General features: G+C 32.7%; 9 protein-coding genes and 1 further gene across 9 annotated transcripts, besides 2 other annotated features; 4 read left to right on the forward strand and 6 right to left on the reverse strand.

Moving 5' to 3' along the window:
* Positions 1-117: 117 nt before the first annotated feature.
* BNI5 (Bni5p) lies at positions 118-1,740 on the reverse strand (the record flags this gene model as incomplete). Its single annotated transcript, XM_001644192.1, has 1 exon — positions 118-1,740. The coding sequence occupies one exon, from the start codon at positions 1,738-1,740 to the stop codon at positions 118-120; it is 1,623 nt and encodes a 540-aa protein (XP_001644242.1).
* Positions 1,741-2,731: 991 nt separating this feature from the next.
* Positions 2,732-3,901, forward strand: Kpol_1051p35 (uncharacterized protein; the record flags this gene model as incomplete). The annotated part of the gene is made up of 1 exon (XM_001644193.1): positions 2,732-3,901. One exon carries the CDS (start codon positions 2,732-2,734, stop codon positions 3,899-3,901), a length of 1,170 nt encoding a protein of 389 aa, XP_001644243.1.
* Positions 3,902-4,264: 363 nt separating this feature from the next.
* On the reverse strand, positions 4,265-5,077 carry DSE2 (Dse2p; the record flags this gene model as incomplete). Its single annotated transcript, XM_001644194.1, has 1 exon — positions 4,265-5,077. The coding sequence occupies one exon, from the start codon at positions 5,075-5,077 to the stop codon at positions 4,265-4,267; it is 813 nt and encodes a 270-aa protein (XP_001644244.1).
* Positions 5,078-6,214: 1,137 nt separating this feature from the next.
* Positions 6,215-7,240, reverse strand: IBD2 (Ibd2p; the record flags this gene model as incomplete). The annotated part of the gene is made up of 1 exon (XM_001644195.1): positions 6,215-7,240. One exon carries the CDS (start codon positions 7,238-7,240, stop codon positions 6,215-6,217), a length of 1,026 nt encoding a protein of 341 aa, XP_001644245.1.
* A 304-nt stretch (positions 7,241-7,544) lies between these two features.
* Positions 7,545-10,919, reverse strand: RIA1 (GTPase RIA1; the record flags this gene model as incomplete). The annotated part of the gene is made up of 1 exon (XM_001644196.1): positions 7,545-10,919. One exon carries the CDS (start codon positions 10,917-10,919, stop codon positions 7,545-7,547), a length of 3,375 nt encoding a protein of 1,124 aa, XP_001644246.1.
* A 329-nt stretch (positions 10,920-11,248) lies between these two features.
* Kpol_1051p39 (uncharacterized protein) lies at positions 11,249-11,503 on the forward strand (the record flags this gene model as incomplete). The annotated part of the gene is made up of 1 exon (XM_001644197.1): positions 11,249-11,503. One exon carries the CDS (start codon positions 11,249-11,251, stop codon positions 11,501-11,503), a length of 255 nt encoding a protein of 84 aa, XP_001644247.1.
* A 168-nt stretch (positions 11,504-11,671) lies between these two features.
* CHS7 (Chs7p) lies at positions 11,672-12,610 on the reverse strand (the record flags this gene model as incomplete). Its single annotated transcript, XM_001644198.1, has 1 exon — positions 11,672-12,610. The coding sequence occupies one exon, from the start codon at positions 12,608-12,610 to the stop codon at positions 11,672-11,674; it is 939 nt and encodes a 312-aa protein (XP_001644248.1).
* Positions 12,611-14,509: 1,899 nt separating this feature from the next.
* On the forward strand, positions 14,510-15,382 carry RPL42A (60S ribosomal protein eL42; the record flags this gene model as incomplete). The annotated part of the gene is made up of 2 exons (XM_001644199.1): positions 14,510-14,513; positions 15,066-15,382. The coding sequence occupies 2 exons, from the start codon at positions 14,510-14,512 to the stop codon at positions 15,380-15,382; spliced, it is 321 nt and encodes a 106-aa protein (XP_001644249.1).
* Positions 15,383-16,171: 789 nt separating this feature from the next.
* Positions 16,172-17,521: a sequence feature (similar to hypothetical protein; correction of possible frameshift sequencing error~similar to Saccharomyces cerevisiae CBK1 (YNL161W)).
* Positions 16,172-18,354, forward strand: Kpol_1051p42 (the record flags this gene model as incomplete).
* Positions 17,524-18,354: a sequence feature (similar to hypothetical protein; correction of possible frameshift sequencing error~similar to Saccharomyces cerevisiae CBK1 (YNL161W)).
* A 1,172-nt stretch (positions 18,355-19,526) lies between these two features.
* Positions 19,527-20,240, reverse strand: Kpol_1051p43 (uncharacterized protein; the record flags this gene model as incomplete). The annotated part of the gene is made up of 1 exon (XM_001644200.1): positions 19,527-20,240. One exon carries the CDS (start codon positions 20,238-20,240, stop codon positions 19,527-19,529), a length of 714 nt encoding a protein of 237 aa, XP_001644250.1.
* Positions 20,241-21,067: the final 827 nt, after the last annotated feature.

Consider the following 21,067-nt stretch of genomic DNA (forward strand, 5'->3'; position numbering starts at 1 on the left):
TGAGATATGAATAAGTAAATTCTTGAGTGCAATGCAGTGAAAATATTTGGGTAATTCGGAATCAAAATAAAAAATAGGTAATAGAAAATAAGCGTTAGATTATCATCTCGTCATTTTCTATTTATTACTTACCCAAAATTGTGCATTTTCACCACGATCAACCCCTTTTCTTAGTTGTCTACTTAATGATAAACCAACTTCGTATTTTTCCTTTGTCTTTCTGTCTAAATAATCTTGCAATTTTTGTATTGCCGAATTCAATTTACGTGAATCTTCTATCGATAGCATCCCTTGGGTATTCATGTTTTTTAGATAATTGATCTCTTTTTGTAATTTACTACATTTCATTATCAAATAATCTTGTCTGCTTTGTAATTTTTCTATCGAATTTACACTAGAAGTGGATTCTGTTGAAGGGATTCTACGTGGTTCGTTATTACTTGAACCACTTGCGTGTCTACTTGACGGGTTACTACGAGGAGATGAACTGCCACTAACAGACACGACACGGAATGGATTAGTACTCCTACGAGTTCCTTGTTTGTCATTGACTGAACCTTTCATATTGCTCTTAGCGACGAAAATTTGAGATGGAGGTTCGATTGGGGAGATAGTTCTATCAATTTCACCCTTTAAAACTGTTTGTTCTAATTTTGCAGTATCAATAGAAGAGGAGGTGTCATCGGATACCTCATTATCTATATTGCTATCATTTGACATATCCATACTGTTACCTGTAGATTTTTCTGATTCGATATTTTCTGGTGACTCCAATGTTCCAATTTGGGTATCAATTGGGTTATCTTCTAAAGCAGTCTTTAAAATCTCTTCATCAGCAAGATCTTCTACATCAATAGACTGCTCTTCTACAGTGCCAGGTTTGATTTCATTATCAAACTCGGGGACCTGAACTTCTTCAGTTTCATTTTTAACTATTGGTTCTTCATGTCTTGGAGAACTAACTTCATCTTCAATTGTATTTGCTTCGACTTCTTTTACAACAATCTCTTCCTTAATAGATTCTTTAATTTCAATTTCAATTTCTTCTTTACTTGGTTCCTCGTGTTCAGTAGAATCAACTTCTCCATTTTCCTCAATAATTTTTTCATTTTCTAATTTAATTCTTTGGAATTCCATTTTTGTTTCTTCAAAAACTCTATCTATAGAATCGGTAGCGCTTGCAGGGCTGATATCTATATTGTCAAATCTCTGTGTTAATTTTTGTTCTTCATTTGGACTAATGACTAAAACTTGGGGTTCAATAGTGGTTTCCATTGCTGTTTTTTCTTTAATTGATTTTAAATTGTTAGTTTCTGATGCAATTTCTGCTTCGACAATAGAACCTTGTTCATTTTCAATTTCCTTTTCATGTTCAACATGGTCTTCTTTAATATCAGCTTCTTGAGTTGTAACCTCAATCGAATCTTCATTTTCATCTACACTTTCCCAATTGTCTGAATTGTTTTCGTCAAGTTTTTTAATTGCATCTCCAGCAGGAGCATTATCAGTTGTTTCAGAAGTAATCTCCTCGTTTGGGATACTTTCATCAACTCCAGTCTTCTCTTCATTTTTCAAATCACCACCATCGTCTTCCGCAGTACTTTCTTCCACTTCTTGTTGTTGCTCTTGTTGTTGCTCTTCATTGACTAACAAATTATCATCTATCATCTGGTTCATCTGATTGATATCAATCTCGATCTGAGACAGCCTTTTCTGGATCTTTTCTTGGTCTAAACTCATTCCTATTCCTTGTACCTTACTTTTAATCTAAAACAAATATAAAACAAAAGTATCACAAATTATTGAGTTAAACCGCAGCCAACAACGAAATTAAAGGCAAACAAAAGCGATTCTTGGCAAACAATAAATATACCACTGATCGAATACCTAATATCCTTGGCAAGTATTCTCTTCCTGAACTATAAAAACTAAATTAATAACCCAAGATAGATCTATTCAATCTTTTTATTTACTATAGATGATCAGCTTTTAAAACTTCGAATTAATTCGAATCTGTTACAAATTTCGCGTTATCTATTTTAACTTGAAACGTTTAATTACACGATGATCTGTATGTGATCTCCTTAAATAACAGTAAAAAGTATGGTTATAATCCACAGTTGTACCAATACTTGATATATATATATATTTCAAATCAATTGCTCTAATTGTTCTTGATACAAATTGATTAGTTTTGTATATATTCCCTTTAAAGGCCGATTTATTGGCTATCATCATATTATTTATGTTTATATATGTGTATCTCTCTCTTGTTCTTTCAACCTTAATGGTACTAAAATTAGATGAGATCACGTGAGATTTGTTAGCACGTGAGCTCAGGGACCGGCAAGGCATCAAATAATGACAATTTAGATTTAGAAGGATGATGAATTTAGCAACTAGAGCTCATCTCTTCTAATAATCGAGCCATTGTATAAGAAAGAGGGTATCAAGAGCATTTGAATTTTGATTCTAGGGATTATTTGGATTTTATCTAGTTTGTGGTATACTGATTGTCTTGAGATTTGGGAGGAATACTTAATCAGGAAGGGTTTTTTTTTTCAAGGCAGCAACTTAGACTGAAATTAAGTCATAAGGTATAGTTGTCATATTTGAAAGGCAACGACAGTGAAATTATTATTATTATCTATATTTACTTGGTTTACTACAAATTTTTTGGGTTGGATTGGATAATTGTTGGTTAATTCTGGAAAAGAGTACGAGCCATAGAATGGATAGAGTACGAGACTTATTAGGTGGCCATCACCGGAATGGCGATGCACCTGCAATGGCCCATGATCCAACGAATGCTGATACACAAAATCCAAATCCAAATCTAAATTCGGAGTCATATGTCGATGATCAGTATACTGTGATTGAAGGGGAAAATTTTGGTTCTGATAATGCTACAATTCATACATTCGGGTCTCAGGCAACCACTATTGGCGACTTACAAAGAAATGGGTTTGTAAATAGGTGTCCAAGATTTAATTATCAAAGAAAATTACCTTTCATATCGATACTACTGACTAAAGGATTTTTTTGTTTTCCTAGTGAGAAATCATACAGAGTCTTCTTAGAAAATAAAAGGAAATTCGATTTTGTCGATGTTGAAACTGGTATGGGGATTCCCTTATACCAAGCCATTTCACAAAATGTCATGAAATCGATGTTTAGCAGAAATGATCCAGTGACTAAGATATACAAATACATATTAATAAATCCAGATACAGATCATGTACCTGAAAAAGCAGAGTTGATTGCTAAATTAAATACAGGAGAAAAAACTTCAAGAAATCTTTATAAATTTGAATTTTGTTCTGTTTATAAAGACGTAGTCGACCATTACAAACGTATAGAACATCGTTTCACTTTTTTTAGGAATGATCCAAAAAATAAGGAACCATTAATTTATACTATGGTTAATCATTTGGAAAGAAGAAATACCGATACACAATTAGATGGTTTAAATTTACAATGGTATGGTACAACTGGTTTTGCATCACCATTCGGTTCAAACAATTTCAAACTTTTGGTATTGGATGATAATATGCCATCTATGTGTGACCAGAAAACTATGGAAGATTATGACGCATATTCAAGATCTCAAAGGACTAGACCGTTAGGGCACCTACCAGTTTGGGCAAGATATTCCGACGACAATTCATATATACCCAAGAAAAGAACGCTGAGAATTGCAAATTTTGAAATAGGTGAAGTAGGGAACTCAACTCTATCAGAAAATACGTCATCTGAAGGCATATTTGATATCCCTTGGGATACTGAGGTATTGACTTGTATGGCTATGGTTTTACATATTTATGAATCAAGAAAAGATAAACGTCATGGTGCTGCAAGTGGGTTGGATGCTACTTTATTACCAACAGGATTGTTGATGTAGTTTTTTGAAATCCAAATTAGAGTAACTCAAGTTATAATTAATCGTGTATTGTAGTAGTAATTATCCTGTAGAATTGCATGTTGACTGGATTTGGCATTGGGTGTAATTTAAATAGTAACTAATAATTTTTGATAAAATTGTAAAATTAGAGTTATAAGATATCTATTTAAAGAAAATATATAGTACAAAGGTTTTAAGATTAATTCAATAATCTTTCTAGAATGTAATATTTTTAAATAAAGTTATAATAAATTAATGACTAGAGCATAAACGATATACTTTCAAAGTATATGATATTATAAAAAGATGAATAAAATGATGCAGTTGTAAATGGTAATGACAGATACCAGAAATTGAATATGATTAAACGGTAACAGTAGCGTATACTGTTCTGGTACTTGTTAAAGTAGTAGAAGCATCAACAGATTCGGAACCAGTTATATAGTAAGTACTATAGTAATCAGAGTCATAGAATATATAACATTCACCATCATCCCATTCAGTAGTATAAGCTGAGTTAGTTTCTTGAGATGAAGAAGAGGAGGTGGTAGAAATAGAAACAGAAGATGGGACTGGAGTTGCTGTTATAGTTGAAGATGCAGAAGTAGATGAGGTAGCATCAACAGTTTCAATAGCTGAGGATGTGACTTGTGGTTCGACTAAAGTAAAACTAGAAGCTGGACTTGTAGAGGTAGCAACTTCGCTTGACGATTGTTGTTGGGTTGGAACATTAGAAGTGCTGGCAAAAGAACTAGAAGGAATGGTAGAGGTAGAAGTAATAGAAGTAGTGGTAGAAACAGGAGTGGTAGAAGTAGAAGTTGTAGAGACAGGAGTAGAAATAGGGGACAAAGTTGTAGTTAAACCTGAGTTGGCAGTAATCAAGGGAGCAGTAGCTGTAACTTGATCCAAAGTACTAGTAGAAGAAGTAGTAGAAGTTTGAGTAACTTCTTCAGTAACAGAGGTAATGACATTGTTACTTAAGGTAACTTCTCTAACACGAGTAGTTGTATAATAGATAGTTTCTAAATAGACGGTGGCAGGTCTAATTGTACTAGTGATGACAGCATAACTGTATACTACACCATCGGATGTAAAAAAACGGACTTCTGCGGCAGAAGTCAAAGTGATAAATAATTGAAATAAAGAAACAATAGTTAAAGATAATTGGAAGTTCATAGTTGTAAAGTTTAAAAATAAATTGATGTAATAATGAGTGACTTTTTGGTTGGAATTCAAAAATAAAAAGTAAAAAAATAAGTTTGATAAGGAAAGACTTTAAGTTAGGAAGTGTAAAAAAAACGAAGGAATGGATTATATTCTTTTTGTAAAAAAAAGGCTATTTGTAGTTGGATAATAAAACGATTGTAAAAGATTGGATCTTGTTTTGTTTCTTATTGTAATATAAGTTATGCTGTCTAACTAGTAAAAATATCAGTCGATACAGTAGGCGGAATATTGTAAAAAAACTGGAATTAGTTTGATGGATGGTATCTTATAATTTGACAATTCCTAAGAATAGAATAACTTGAAGATAAAAGAAATATTAATTAATCCTTCAATTAAACCCACTTTATATACATCCCAAAAGTTGAAAAAAGCATAATATAAATTAATAAGCCTTTAGCTCTCAACTTCCACATATTCTTGTGTCCTAATCTCAAAATGCTTAAAATTTCAAGGAAATATTCAGATATATTACCATAATAATAATTTCTCCCTTTCCATTCCGCATACTAATGAATTTGCTGGTGTTTACTAACACCAGCAAATATGCAATTAAAGGGTTAATAATCAACAATCAACTAAATCTTTACAAGTCCCTGACCTTGGCAAAACATTATTCATTCAACCATCAATTACCGTCACCATAATAGTTCTCATTACTATAGACACTTTTTCATACACAATAAACGGATTCGCTAAGAAACGCGCGGATAACATTTCAAAGACCCAGCAAAAAAAATATGCTGGGTTGAAAATTTATCTATTGTGCGAGTGTTTCTAAGTGGTAGAATGTGTATAACCTAATGATAAATTATTGCCAAAGGTGAAGAAGAGAACCTGAAAGGTGTCAGGGACTAATCTGATGCAGATGAAGAGGAAAGTAATGAACAGGTATTTGAAAATTATTTGTTTTGTAAACAGTTGGTTTTGTTTTGTAAACAGTTGGTCTTGTTTTGTAAACAAACCACCATTAATTTAATTTAGTGTAAATAATTTTAAGGTTATTTATAAACGTGACATGCTTGAAACCTTCTATCGTTGTAAATTGTTGTTGAATTAAGGGAAATTTTTAATAAGATTGAAATATTACTAGCGGTTGCTTTTCCTGCTATTTCCGTTTCTTGCTGAAGATTGTGGTAATCTATCATAACCATAGTTTTTGTTGTACCATTTTATCATGTTTTTAGGTGCTTCGCCGAATACCATATAGTACTCACAAAATAGACACAAATTATGGTTTCCTGTCATAAGCATAGAGAAATTAGGTGCGTTTCCTACAGGTATTGACTCTTGGTCATCTTCATAATTGTAATCGTGATAATTATAATTTCTGTATTTTGAAGAAGTTGGTGGCTGTTTAGATAATGGATGTTGTGATTGCGAGTGTGTTTGGCGAGAATGATGGTGATGATATTGTCTATTATTTTGCTGATCCTGTGTTTGGTGGTGATGATGCGGACAACAGCCGTCATGCTCATATGAATCTTCATCTTCATTATATTCAATTCCATCTATATAACCTGATGTTACAGGCTCGTTGGAATAAGTAACATCAATATCTGTTTCCTCAGTAATATTTAATTCATCGCCGTTCACTACTGCATGTAGTCTTCCTCGAGAATCTCTTGGAAACCCATTCGGAAGTACAGATTCAATCATCTGTGATATACGCTCTCCAATGCCTTCGGGATTATCTGTTATTATTTCACTTCCATAGTCAAATACTATTTCTCCCTTATCTCCATCTAAATGCAATTGTGGATCAGTTATATATTCTTCAATTGAGTCGTCTTCATCCAAGGTTTTTCTTTTCATGTCTTGTACTTCAAAGTTCACAACATCACTTTCCCCATCACTCTTTATCTCAGATATCTTAACATCACCATTTCCTTCAGGATTCTGATAATTTGCTTCATCTAGGGCATCATTCACATTTTTGAAAACAAACTGCATCGAATGAGATTCGTTATCAACACTTTGTCCATCTTGTAGATGATCTGATAATATTTTAGTTAGCGCTTTAACACCTTCTTGCATCATAACATTTATCGGTAGTGGGCCGTCTTCTGAAACAACTTCAATAGAAGTCCCATTTCTTATCTGTGTTTTGGCCATCTTCAAATGTTCTTCTTGACTTTGATTAATTCTAAAATACAAATTAAACTTTAGCAGCAAATTTAATCAACTATCTAAAGTATTGATTCTTAAAGCATCGCATTTAATTATTTTAGCATCTTTAAATTTACAATTTTTGATGGTTTGATTATAGAAATCATAATATACGAAGGGTAACTATTATACTTGAGATTTGACCTTTACTGACGTTAATCCATCATTAAATAATATTTAAACTATATTTATAATTTATTTACTCAGATTATGCTGTTTCTGTTTCTTTTTTTAAAAATTTCTTTCCAGATCAGTTACGCTTTAAAGTACGTTGCTTCTCGGCGTTTTCAATAACCTTTTCATCGACGAACAAACCCTTACGTTTCCTGACCATGTTCATATGCTTACGAGCAATATTCTCTTTATCAGCAGTGTCACCTAATTCTTCCAATTCTTCTTCCGTTGTTGGAACCCAGAATGGATCTAGATCAATGCATTCAAAGCCCGCAAATACCAATTGGGGTTGAGCTGAACCGGATGTTTTCTTACGTATATCCTCACTGAAACCAAAAGCTGTAACAACTGGAATATGAGCCTCGATCTGGAAAAATGGTGTACCTTCTTTTAGTTCCTCTGATACAATTCTACCTCTTCTTTGTTGTACAACAGCATACACTTTACCTAAAACGTCTACCGATGTTTGGATATCACATGAATACATCGCCCACATCATTCTAGGAGACCAATCTAAAAATGATTCGTGAATGAAATCTCTTGTGGTTGTAATTAATCTACCGGATAGATCTAAGATATCTCTCTGGTAAGTAGAATCGTTGATATTATTCATTTCGATTTCAGTCATTTCATGAATATCTTCAATAATGATGCACATTCCTTGTACTGGCTCTTTAGCCAATGGACCTTCCTTAACCGCTAATTGAAAACCATTAATAATAGAATCAGAGAAGTCAAAAGTTCCATGTTTTGAACTGAATTCACCATTCAATAGGTTATCATTAGATAATAATATATTACAACCAATTCTATCAGGACCGAACATTACTAATTTTTCACCAAAAGCATCCCAAATATCCTTATTTTTCTCATCCTTATTGAGTTCTTCCTTCAATTTGTCCATAAATTGTTCCTTGGATAGTAGTAAATCATCAGAGATATCTTTACTACCTTTTAAAAATGATTTGATTTCATCACTATGACCATCTAAAAAGGCAGTAATGGAATCTAGCATTGGTAAAGTTCTTATTCTAAGTTTGTATTTTCCCAATAAGTATTCAGTTACACCTCTACCCAATATAGGATTCTTCATTGGGTTCATATCACTATTTGATAAAAATGTTTCCCTATATGGAATTGCTGGTTCTGAACATGTCACATCAATACCGGCAAACCTTTCCTTCAAATCTTTAATACATCTTTCCAAGTGCAATTCACCTGCTGTACATAAAATATGTTCACCATTATTTTCAACATATGTTTGAACACATGGGTCTGCTTGTTCTAATAATTTTAAACCTCTTACTAACTTATTCATTTGCATTGGATTGGTTGGTTCAATCGCAACACGTACAATTGGTTGGGCTTGGAAATGAACACTTGCTAGATTAGCACCTTGGATACCAGGTTGGACCAAAGTACCGTTCTTTAAAATCTTACCTGCTAGACCACCAATACCAACAATATTACCTGCAGGACAACTTTCTAATGGGACTAATTCTTTTCCCATAAATAAGTAAAGGTCAGAAATCACCGCCGATTGAATATGTTCGTTAGGTTTCGATGGGTTGTATTTTGGACCTAATACAGATATTGTTTGTCCAACGTTAATGGTACCACTGTATATTCTTGTAAACCCAATCAAAACCTCCTCTGTTTCATCAAATATATCTTCTTCTTCTTCTTCTTCTTCTTCTTCTTCTTCTTCTTCTTCTTCTTCTTCTTCTTCTTCTTCTTCTTCCTCCATCATATTAGCATCGGTATCATTTGAAGCAAACGGATCCTCCTCTTCATATTCAAACATAGATGCTAACGGATCATTAGGATCAATATCTGTTGGAACAAATTCTGGGACAATACCATCTTCATCTTCTTCGTCTTCAGGTTCCTCGTATTCAAACTCTAAATCAAATGGTGCAGCTGCTTCAGTAACAATTTGAAAGGAATCTTTTGCAGTTTTTCCTGAGGGTTTTTTACCTGACAAATCCACTTCAGGAGTTATTACAGTGTCTTTAGCCCTTGTATATAAACTATCATCTTCGGATCCATTTTGATTACCTTCGATATTAAGTTTTGACATATTTTCCATTAATTCTGCCTGTTGTGCCGCTTTTAATGCAGCTTCACGAGCTTTTCTACTTTTTTCCATTATTTCATTTGCTGAAAGTTCTGCTGAACTTTTGAGAGGTAATTCTTCCCTTGGAATGGATAAGATTTTAGATACATAAGCAGAAACAGGGCCATTTCTATCACAGTTTTTCATTGCTTCCAGAAGCTCAGGCTCTGCTTCTGACGATTCTACCGTTGACCCCAATATTGTATCCAATCTCTCGGCTTGAGATCCTAAAGGAGATGGTAATTTTTCAATGACAGTAATTAAAACAGCTGTGCTCACAGGTAGCCACTGTCCAAGGACAGTTTTTAAAAGTTGTTTATCATCTTTCGATCTTAAATCACGAGGTAATATCTTTAAACCTAATGTATTAGTAATTTTTTCAATCATCTCAGTATTTCTTTCTATAACAATATTTTCGTAAATTTTCCAAATACTATCTAAAACCAGCGAAACAAACAATGGCTTCAATGATCTACCTTTTAATCCTTTACCATTGATAATTTTCTTTGTTTTAGGATCCATATAGAAATCACCCCAAAGAACTTTTTGTAAATTTGATCTATTAGCTCCAAGTTTTGATTCATAGAATTTTGCCATTTGGCCAATATTAAAACCCCAACCATCGATGGCAGATGCAAAAATAACGTTATTCTTTGAAGGATCAAAGTAAATATCGGAATCATCCTTTTCGATAAACTCAGCATATTCATTTTCTTTCAATTGTTCTCTCCAAGAGTAATCATCTAGTTGTCTCTGACCTGCAAAAAAGGATCCAATAACTGAGTTAACTTGCTCGATGATTTTACTCATATGTATATAGGCTTCTTGAGGAGTTAGTTTTAATTCAGTAATTAGCCTATCAATTTTATTTAAAACTAAAATTGGTTTCAGTTTTTCAGTCCAACATTGACGCAAGACAGTAACAGTTTGAGAACAAACACCTTCAACTACGTCCACCAAAACTACAGCACCATCACATAATCTTGAAGCTGCACTGACTTCACTAGAAAAATCAATATGGCCAGGAGAATCAATTAAATTGATTAAATGTTCATCTACAAGAGGCTCATCAGAATTTTCTTGTTTATGTAAAACTCTAAAGTATAATGAAATAGCAGAAGATTCCATTGTAATACCACGTAATTGTTCATCAGGTCTTGAATCCAAAAAACGAACTTTACCTGCTAATCTTTGCGAGATAATACCATTAGATGCTAACAATGAATCGGATAATGATGTTTTACCATGGTCTACATGAGCCACTATACATATATTTCTAATACATGAAGGATCATTTTGTAATCGTTTAAAGGTGTCAGCACTAACCCTTGGCATTTCTAATTCATAAATTTCGAAGATCGATATATTGGTACTATCAATCTACCAAAAATGAATATATGTATTATTATATTATATGGGTTTCTTATACTTTTACTTTTAACTTCCAATCCCTAGTTCTTAATCTCGATGAGATTAAAATATGATTAATTAATATTTAATTCTTAATGAAAAATTTTGAAATGTTCCTTCAAAACTAGCGTAGGAACGTATAAATTGAACAAAAAAAATCGATGAGATAAAAGATATGTTAATACTCTTAGTTAGTATAAAGTCTGAAGTTTTGGTTGAAGAGGTTGTTAAATAAAGGCAATAGATCATCGACAATGGGTAATGATGAGATAGGTGATTTAAAAGTTGATGAGACTATCGGAAATTTGGGAAAGAACCCAAAATCTTGTCCTGAATGCAATGAAAACCTACAGAAATGTCTGATTCAACAGAATTACTCTATGGTGATATGTCCAAATCCTAAGTGTGTATATCCATTTAATCAAAAGGAAAATATAGAGGGTATGAATTTTGTTGAAGAGAATGAAGTTTTAGAATTTGCTAAACAGAGGCTGTCTAACGGGAAATGAACTGAAAGGGAATTTAAGTTCACAAATGTATAAAGTTAGATGGATGGATGGATTCATTATGCAGGATTAGATTTTTAAGCATAAGAAATTGAAACCCATAGGTATACTAAAAAAACTGACCTTTTTTAATAAAATATGTATAAGTATATATTTGTATGAATGCAATTATCAATTATATGCGACATTACCGTCTTTATTCACACTGACGCTAAATTCCAGATCATCGTCAGTGGTCATATCCCAAGTTTTATATACCATCATTAAGGTGAAGACATTACACAAGCTGCCAAAGAATAAACCATCTAGATAATGCTTAACACCTTCACAAATTTGTACTGAGAATCCATAAACCAATACTTGACCAACTATAAAAAAGAAAAGTCCCAAAAATACTGAGCCTGTGACCCATAAGTTACGTACAACTAATAGTGACACTAATAGTTGACATATTGTATAAATTAACAATGCAATACCATTTATAACGTAAACTATTACGAAAATTGCGGTAGTATTCATTGATGCTATTTTGTCGTCTTGAATCCATGACTTAAATGTTAAAATTGAAGATAAGAAACTCATTATGAATCCGATTGCGGAGAATCCTCGTACTATTACCATTGATTTTACAGTACCATCTTCCCATAGATTAAAACTTAAAAATCCATTAATTAACAAAGTCCAACAACAAGAGCCTGCAACACCTAGATGTATTGCCACTAAATATGGATATGAATCTGAACCAGGAGGAGAAACACCACAATTTACTACTAAAGTTAATATGATATAAAGCAGGATTAATTGAAAAAAGTACAAATATTCAGATCTCCCAATAGCGGTATATTTTTGCCTTATATTATAGATAATGATTAAAATGACACCTAAGGCACCAATATTTATGAATGCATTACCAATGCCAAATATCATTGTATTAGCTAATTCTATTGGTCTGGCGTAACATCTTGGAAGGATTCCTACCCTGAAATTTTGTGGATTAAAGTTATCGATAACCGTTGAATTTGAAAGTACCAAATGTTTTGTTGATTTAACTACAGAACATAGTGGCAATGGAGTTTTGGAACAAACGGCTGCAAAATCTTTTATTGTCATCACCTTCAATGCAATTTAAGAATATATAGATATAGCAGAAAGCTGGGAAAAAAATTGACTAGAGAAAAGAGTGGAGCAGAATCTGTTTTTCGAAGCCAATATATGTATATATGTGTCTATACTCCTTAAGAATTTTATTAAATAGTAACAGCAAAATACTATCTTGTATCACTTAATGAAATATATTTCTGCCCCTATAAAATTGACACTTATAGATTAAAATTATTACTACTTACTGTCTTGCTTTGATATTAGATATACTAAAATTATCTATAGTAAGAGTGCGGTGTGTCGTGCTGATGTGTAGACAACTGTAAACTTTATTCGAATCAAATTATAACCTTGATGAGATTCGAATAAGCTTGATAAAAAGTTTGTGAAATTCGATAGTAATTTACAAATTACCTTATTAGGACATTAAATCGTTGTGCCTGATCGGGTAACCAGCCGTTTTAGATTTTAAACACCAAAAAAATGCTATCTGTATCCACAGAATAATGCAAGGGATTAATAGTAAAGATGATAACGAGTATTATTATTATTGTAGACTAACACAATAATAGAAGATAATATATTCGTTTGCTCAAACTATAGATGTATGTGCACATAACAAACAGATTCACATCTTACTAAAAATATCATTTACCTCTAAATTATAAATAGTAATTGACACTAGTGTTGTTTGTACTAGCAAGATTTAAAGAATAGAAAGACAGACACAGACACGCGAGACACGACAAAAAAAACTTCACCTGATTTCATTTCCAGTCTTCATATCATTGTTCTGAAACGAGAAACACTGTTGGGATTCAAACATGACTGTTCCATATTTTGCATCCGTACATTATGAAACATTTATCCCGTATTCATCCAAACCTTTTTTGTCTTTTTATTATTATTAATTCCCTCTTCGGAAACGGAAAAGTTCGCAAAAAGCAAGTCGAAACACGAACCGTAACTTTCTTTGTGTTTTTGCGTGCATCTTTAGTTTGTTATTTTTCGTTTTCGGAAGAGCGTGCCATTTGGAAGAAAAACCAAGGTAATTTCTACCATAGGCTTAACTAGCAATGCACGGTTAAGCAGACGGGCATCACCTTCAATTTCAATTGATTTTTCATTTGTCTTCTTTCTTTCCTTCTACAAGACCTGATTCCCCCTTCCCTCCCTGAACAAGACCTTGATCCTTCCAAGAATACTTCTCCTTCTAGCATCAATCAACTAGTTGCCTCTCCAGAAGGAAAACCTAAATGCCTAGCCGTAACCTTTCTTCCTAAACCAACTCAAAGATTGAACTTTCCTTCTGTGTCTCTGCCTAAAATTCCCCACTAAGCATTATGATTTCTCTCTAATTAACTCGGCTGGCCTAGGCTGGGCTACCAATTGGAATGTTATTATTATGAATCGGACAGTAAAACACCGTACTGTCAGTGAAATTTTGAAAAATTTCATGCTCATCGAAAATATGTTCAGCCAACAAGTTGCAAGCATCACTCTCACTGGGATCCAATAGTAAAATATCATCAAACTTAGTGAAACTAAAGGATTCAGTTTTCTATTCTAGATGATGTGTTACACACATACATTCACACATACACACACATATTCACATAGGCTTACACACTTTGTAACCTATCCAGCTGTAAAATTTGGACTTCCTTTGTATTGTAGTTTGATCAATCAGTTGAAACCATTGGTATTGTTTGTTTCAGCAAATTGGTTCAACCTTAGAGTTTGTCAATTGTGAAGTTACTTTGGTTTACCATCATCATCATGTATTATCTTAGTATTGTAAAAGAAGTTAAAAAAATCTAAACCTTATATATTAACGTCGAATTCTGTATTGTGCTTTGAAATTGTATTCAAATACAAGAACTACACCAACTAGAACAATAATTCGCAATGGGTATGTTAATTTATGGTTAATGCAGAGCTACTATGGAATAAACTGATTGAAGAATAGATGATATAATGCAAACGTGATATAAATGAAGAGATACAATGAATATTTGAATATGAAATATATATTTGGAAGAGCAGTACATGGCATGAAACTTTCATAACTTGGATATTTAACAGGGCAGAAGTATCTCATCCATACTATAGTAGTAAGAGAGGACTATGATATTTATAAATTTGGATAGAAACCACTTTATGTTTCAAGCATTAATATATTATGAAATAGATATATCTATATTTCTATTGAGTTTTGGAATGACGAAGTTTATTTCTATACTATTATCTTACTTCTGTCATTGTCGATCAGTATTTACAAGTGTCGAATTAAATTTAGTAATCATTTTCAAATATTTGGCACGATATAAAATCTCAACTTCAATCTATTCCTGTGGTTTGGTTTTTTTGAATTAGATATAAAAATTCAAGATAAGAATAAATATACTAACATAACGTTTAATGATGTTGTAATGACATTATAAAATACTTTATTTCTGTTTAGTTAACGTTCCAAAGACCAGAAAGACCTACTGTAAGGGTAGAGAGTGTAGAAAACACACTCAACACAAGGTTACCCAATACAAAGCTGGTAAGGCTTCTTTGTTTGCTCAAGGTAAGAGACGTTATGACCGTAAACAAGCTGGTTTCGGTGGTCAAACTAAGCCAGTTTTCCACAAGAAAGCTAAGACTACCAAGAAGGTCGTTTTGAGATTGGAATGTGTCAACTGTAAGACCAAGGCTCAATTGACTTTGAAGAGATGTAAGCACTTCGAATTAGGTGGTGAAAAGAAGCAAAAGGGTCAAGCTTTGCAATTTTAAACTTAGTTATCTTAGGTGTATTCAATATTTCTATAACTTTTATGTTCATTCCTAATATAATCTAATTTTAACGCTTAAATAAAATTTTTAAAATAAAAAATTGCACTCTATTCTATATACACTTTTAATCTTTATAACAATTACTTAGAATGTATAATTCACAAGAATAGTATCAAGATAAATAATATCGATTGAAAGAATACTTACTTGTTATTCAAAAGTTAACCGTCTTCTTAAACTCCTACTTTTTTGGCGTTCTGGTATCTGAAATATTCACTAATAACAAATTTTGTCCTTTTCGGTCAATTTCAATATGCGAATAAATAAATATATTGAAAAATAAATGTATATAACAGAATATGTAGTCAAATTTAAAAATAATAAATTGTACAATATATATAAGTATATCTAGATAGGGAGCTTTATAAGGTTGTAGAATAATAGAATATAGGAGATATTTGTATTAATTTGAATATTCTCTGGATCTGTTTACTTCTTCCTGCTGAAATTTTGCTTTGTTTGTGAATTTGGCTTGATTTATAAGTTGGTCAGTTACAGATTAAAGTCAGATATTTTATTATTGATCCCATTAATTTATAAAAATTAAATTGATTCAGGTTTAGTTTTGAATTTTTGGTTGAAATTTATTTTATATCTTTCGTTCCACATAATAAACTTATATTTGAATTTGTGTGAGAATTTCAAGTTCATCTTTTATTTTTATTATTTCTATTATTTTTTTGATCTCACCTGTATTTACATTTTTGTTTAAATTAATATTCAAAGACAATGTATAATCAATACGGTTCTCCTAGCTCAAATCATCAGGAAATATTTCCTAATCAAAATGGTGATATGAATGGGTATCAACAAATGTCGAGGCCTCCCAATGCTGCCTTCAGTAATAATTATCTAAGACAACAGAACTCTCATCAATCATTACAAGATCATTTGCAAAGGGAACAACAACAGCAACAACAATTGCAGCAAGGCACTCTACCAAGCGGTTTCACAGATGTACCATCATTGAATTACCCTTCAACTCCACCAGCTGCAAACTATATTCAACATCAAAACACAACCCCTACTCAACCACCAGCCATCTCTAATATGTACGCTCATAATAATAATTCAAATGGGTATCTACAAAATGGTAGTGCTGGAGCTGCTGGAATGACACAACCACAGTTTTCACCAGGAAATTACTCCTTAAGTTCAGATTACGGACCTGTTCCTAATAATGCTGCAAGATCAGGTAGTCCATTCCAACAACCACAACAGTTATTTAATGAAAATCAACTATCACCTCAAAGTCCTATTAAAAGCATTTTAAGCACGCATTCTGATTCACAATCATTGCATCAAGTACAATACGCGGACAAGATCTCCCCAATTACAAATAACAACAATAACAATGTTCCTAGTATGAACAACAATATAAATAATAATCACGACTTAACCACTCAAGGTTCAACAGGTAATGCATACATGTATTTTGAAAGAAGACCAGATTTATTGACTAAATCTACTCAAGATAGAGCTGCTGCTGTGAAATTGAAGATAGAGAATTTTTACCAATCATCTGTTAAATATGCTATTGAAAGAAATCAAAGACGTGTCGAGTTGGAAACTGAATTGACTTCTCATGACTGGTCAGATGAACGTAAATCAAGACAACTTGCATCGTTAGGTAAAAAGGAATCCCAATTTTTAAGACTACGTAGAACCAGGTTATCATTAGATGATTTCCAAACCGTCAAAGTCATCGGTAAAGGTGCCTTCGGTGAAGTTAGATTAGTCCAAAAAATTGATACCGGTAAGATATATGCCATGAAGACATTATTGAAATCAGAAATGTATAAAAAGGATCAATTAGCACATGTGAAAGCAGAAAGAGATGTTTTAGCTGGTAGTGATTCTCCTTGGGTGGTATCATTGTATTATTCGTTCCAAGATGCTCAATATCTATATTTGATTATGGAATTTCTGCCTGGTGGTGATCTGATGACTATGTTAATTAGATGGCAAATTTTCACAGAAGACGTGACAAGGTTTCTATATGGCGGAATGTATTTTAGCTATAGAAAGCCATTCATAAATTGGGATTTATTCATAGAGATATTAAGCCAGATAATATCTTAATTGACATAAGGGGGCATATAAAACTATCAGATTTTGGTTTGTCTACCGGTTTCCATAAAACTCACGACTCTAATTATTACAAGAAATTGTTACAAGAAGATGAGGCAACAGGACTAGGTAAGCCAGGCCAAGGTAATGGAAATGAAAATGGGGACAGTAATAGACAATCGATGTTTGCGGATTCTATTAACTTGACGATGTCTAACAGACAGCAAATTCAAACTTGGAGAAAATCACGTCGTTTAATGGCTTATTCTACAGTCGGTACTCCTGATTACATCGCACCAGAAATTTTCTTATATCAAGGGTACGGTCAAGAATGTGATTGGTGGTCTTTGGGTGCAATTATGTATGAATGTTTAATTGGTTGGCCGCCATTTTGTTCTGAGACTCCACAAGAAACTTATCGTAAGATCATGAATTTTGAACAAACTTTACAATTTCCAGATGATATCCATATTTCATATGAAGCTGAAGATTTGATCCGTAGGTTATTAACACATGCTGATCAAAGACTTGGTAGACATGGTGGCGCTGCAGAGATCAAAAGTCATCCATTTTTCCGTGGTGTTGATTGGAACACGATAAGGCAAGTTGAAGCACCATATATTCCAAAGCTAAGCTCAATAACTGATACGAGGTTCTTCCCAACCGATGAATTAGAGAATGTACCGGATTCACCTGCTATGGCGCAAGCAGCCAAGCAAAGAGAACAAATGATGAAACAAGGTGGTGTCGGTGCCAACAAGCCACCAGCAAAAGAGGACCTTCCATTTATCGGTTACACATATTCCAGATTTGACTATCTGACAAGAAAGAATGCATTATAAGGGACATCCAAATTAAAAAGAGAAATACAAAAGAATCGTAATTACAATAACAATAATAATAACAGTAATAAAAATTACTTCGAAAGGATTTAAGTAGATATGTACACTAGTTTAGAATTTAATGTACGGTGTATATAAGTTTAATATATCCACATATATCAAGTAGTTACTTTAAACCCAAGTAGAAATATCATACTTACATACTTTAGAGGTATACATGATTGCTACGATACTTCCAAATATTGATAGGAAGAAAAATACAAGATATTTAAATTAGTTGAAGATATAGATACAGCTGATTCCCAATGCCTCAACCCATACAATATGGTCAGCACCAGGCGCCCAGCAACGTTCTTATTTGATCTACGCTTAACAGTACCAAACCAAGAGGAACCTTGAAACAAAATCGAGTTCATCTCCTGAAACTCATAAGAAGTGAGATCAGTTAAATTGGTAGTGCATCTGCGATATAAAAATGATGTTGGGGATCTGTAAAAAAAATTAGAATTAAATTAAACCATTTTAGAATCCTTAATATTAGTTAATTTTAAACAATATCATCAATTGCTGTGTGTAGTTCCCTTTTATAGTTGAGTTATTGATTGGGAGAAGTATGAACTTTTTGAAAATTTTCACTTTTAGGTTTTCACAAGGGCCGGGTAATTGAATCTCATAAAATAAATTTGTATCTAGACATTCGGCTAAGGTTAGGGTTTATTAAATATAAACCTTTGATGACAGGATTGCTAGAAAAGAGATAGCGTTTTTGTTGTAATTCAATTAAATGTGGGTGGGAGTAAGCAATTTCAGTTGCAATATTCAATATTAAAATACATAATTATTACCTTATAAAGGTATCTAAAAAATACATATATAAAGAAGGAGAAAAAAAATAAGGGTAAAGAAAACTTAAATTAGACATCATGAAAGTAATAATGGATGAGGGGAATTTACAGTGGTATGCTGGAATATATTATATGCATAACATTTTATTTTTTTGGTGTTTTATTTTATATTTATTTCCTACTATTTCTTGTTTAAGTTTGCATGTAACTTGCTCCAATGAAAAAATAAAATAAAAAGTGGGTATGGTGAAAAATCTGACACATACTGCATAAGGGCGGGAGAAAACGATCAAAATGAAATAAAAATATTATAATAGAACTTTACAATCAATTGACCTTTTGTTTTGGAGTGGTAGTCTTCGGAGGGAATTTTTGGTACATCCAAAAGAGTACCCAAGTGAATGAGGTCAATGATAGGAAAGTTAAGCTTCTGTAAGGTTCAGCGACACCTAAGAAAGGGTAAGGGAAAGCCTGACCTTTTGATAAATCGATCAAATAGTATAGCCATCTGTTATAGCCTACACCTAGGACGGTTACCATTAACCAAGCTCTTTGATTTGTAATTTCGAATCTTGAACCATAACCAGTGAAGTAATGATCTGAAAATAAGAAAATGGTTGGGAATAAATGAATTGCTAAATCTACTGAGATTGGGATTGGATTACGAATATTGTCAGGAACGTCTTGCATAATTAAATGTCTTGCAAATAGTCGCAAAGGCCAATAAACGACGGGCACCAAAGTCTCCATTACTAAAGCAATTGGTAGAAATACATGTCTTGAAAAATGGTTAAATTTTTGTTTAAAATGGTTACTGAAAACTTCGATATCTCTTTGAACAAAATAATTTGTGGCGTTGACTATACTGCAAATTAGAGTTGCAATAACTGAAATATTTGTTAGAAACTGTTTATGGCCAGCATCTCTTAAACTTGCAGGTAATTTAATTTGGGTACCTTGATTCAAACCCCATCCTACAATTAGGATAGATAAATTATTTAAAATTAAAGATGAAATTGGAGGTAATGTACGTACTGGCATTTCAATTATTATCTTGTGAAATTGTAAAAAATATAAAATGAAATAGGACGACTATAAAACAACAACAAAGAAAGATAACTAAAGTAAGGAACACTACACTTAATTTATGGAACCTTTCTTAAAGACACGACAAAACACAAAAAAACTAGAACTAAAAATTAAAATGAAAAAGAGTGCTCTTTCTTGTCCTGTTGCTTGAATTGAATTGAGTTGAATTGAATGAAATCCTTCAAAAAAATATTTAATGCCTGTCTTTTATTTGAAAGAGTAATAATAACAAATCGCTATGATAGAGAAGTACACTTTAATGAATAAACAAATCAATTAATTATAGAACAAAAATGAAGAATACGAAATAGAGAGGGAGAGAGACTAGACTGGTTGTAAACCTAAAACCTCAATCATGATGAATCAAGTTAACCTTTATATGTTCCAAAATATTTTGTAAAGGTTGGAGGAAGAAAGAGGAGGGGAGGATGGGGATGGGGGATGATAGGGAGCATGTCATTAAAGTATATTTGATTGATAATAAGAAAGTTAAGTGAAGTTAAGGTATAACAGGTGAATAAACTGACGTTTGTAGTCACATATTGGTGAAGAAGAATATGTGACTATTGATGATTGATGATTGATTCCTTTCCTTTCCTTTCCTTTCCTTTACTTTTTCCTTCTTGGATGGATGGTTCCTGTTGATGATATCTGGGGGGACCTGTGGCGGGTAACAGTTTTTGAGCCGGAGAGGCACCTTAGGAAACGTAAAATCAGGGGAAGCACATCCGCGGAATCCCCTTATTTCTTTGTTCTTTGTTCTTATTGTGGTTATTGCC

This window comes from Vanderwaltozyma polyspora, genomic scaffold (assembly GCF_000150035.1).
Source record: "Vanderwaltozyma polyspora DSM 70294 KpolScaffold1051 genomic scaffold, whole genome shotgun sequence".
In the NCBI taxonomy this organism is placed as follows: domain Eukaryota; kingdom Fungi; phylum Ascomycota; class Saccharomycetes; order Saccharomycetales; family Saccharomycetaceae; genus Vanderwaltozyma; species Vanderwaltozyma polyspora.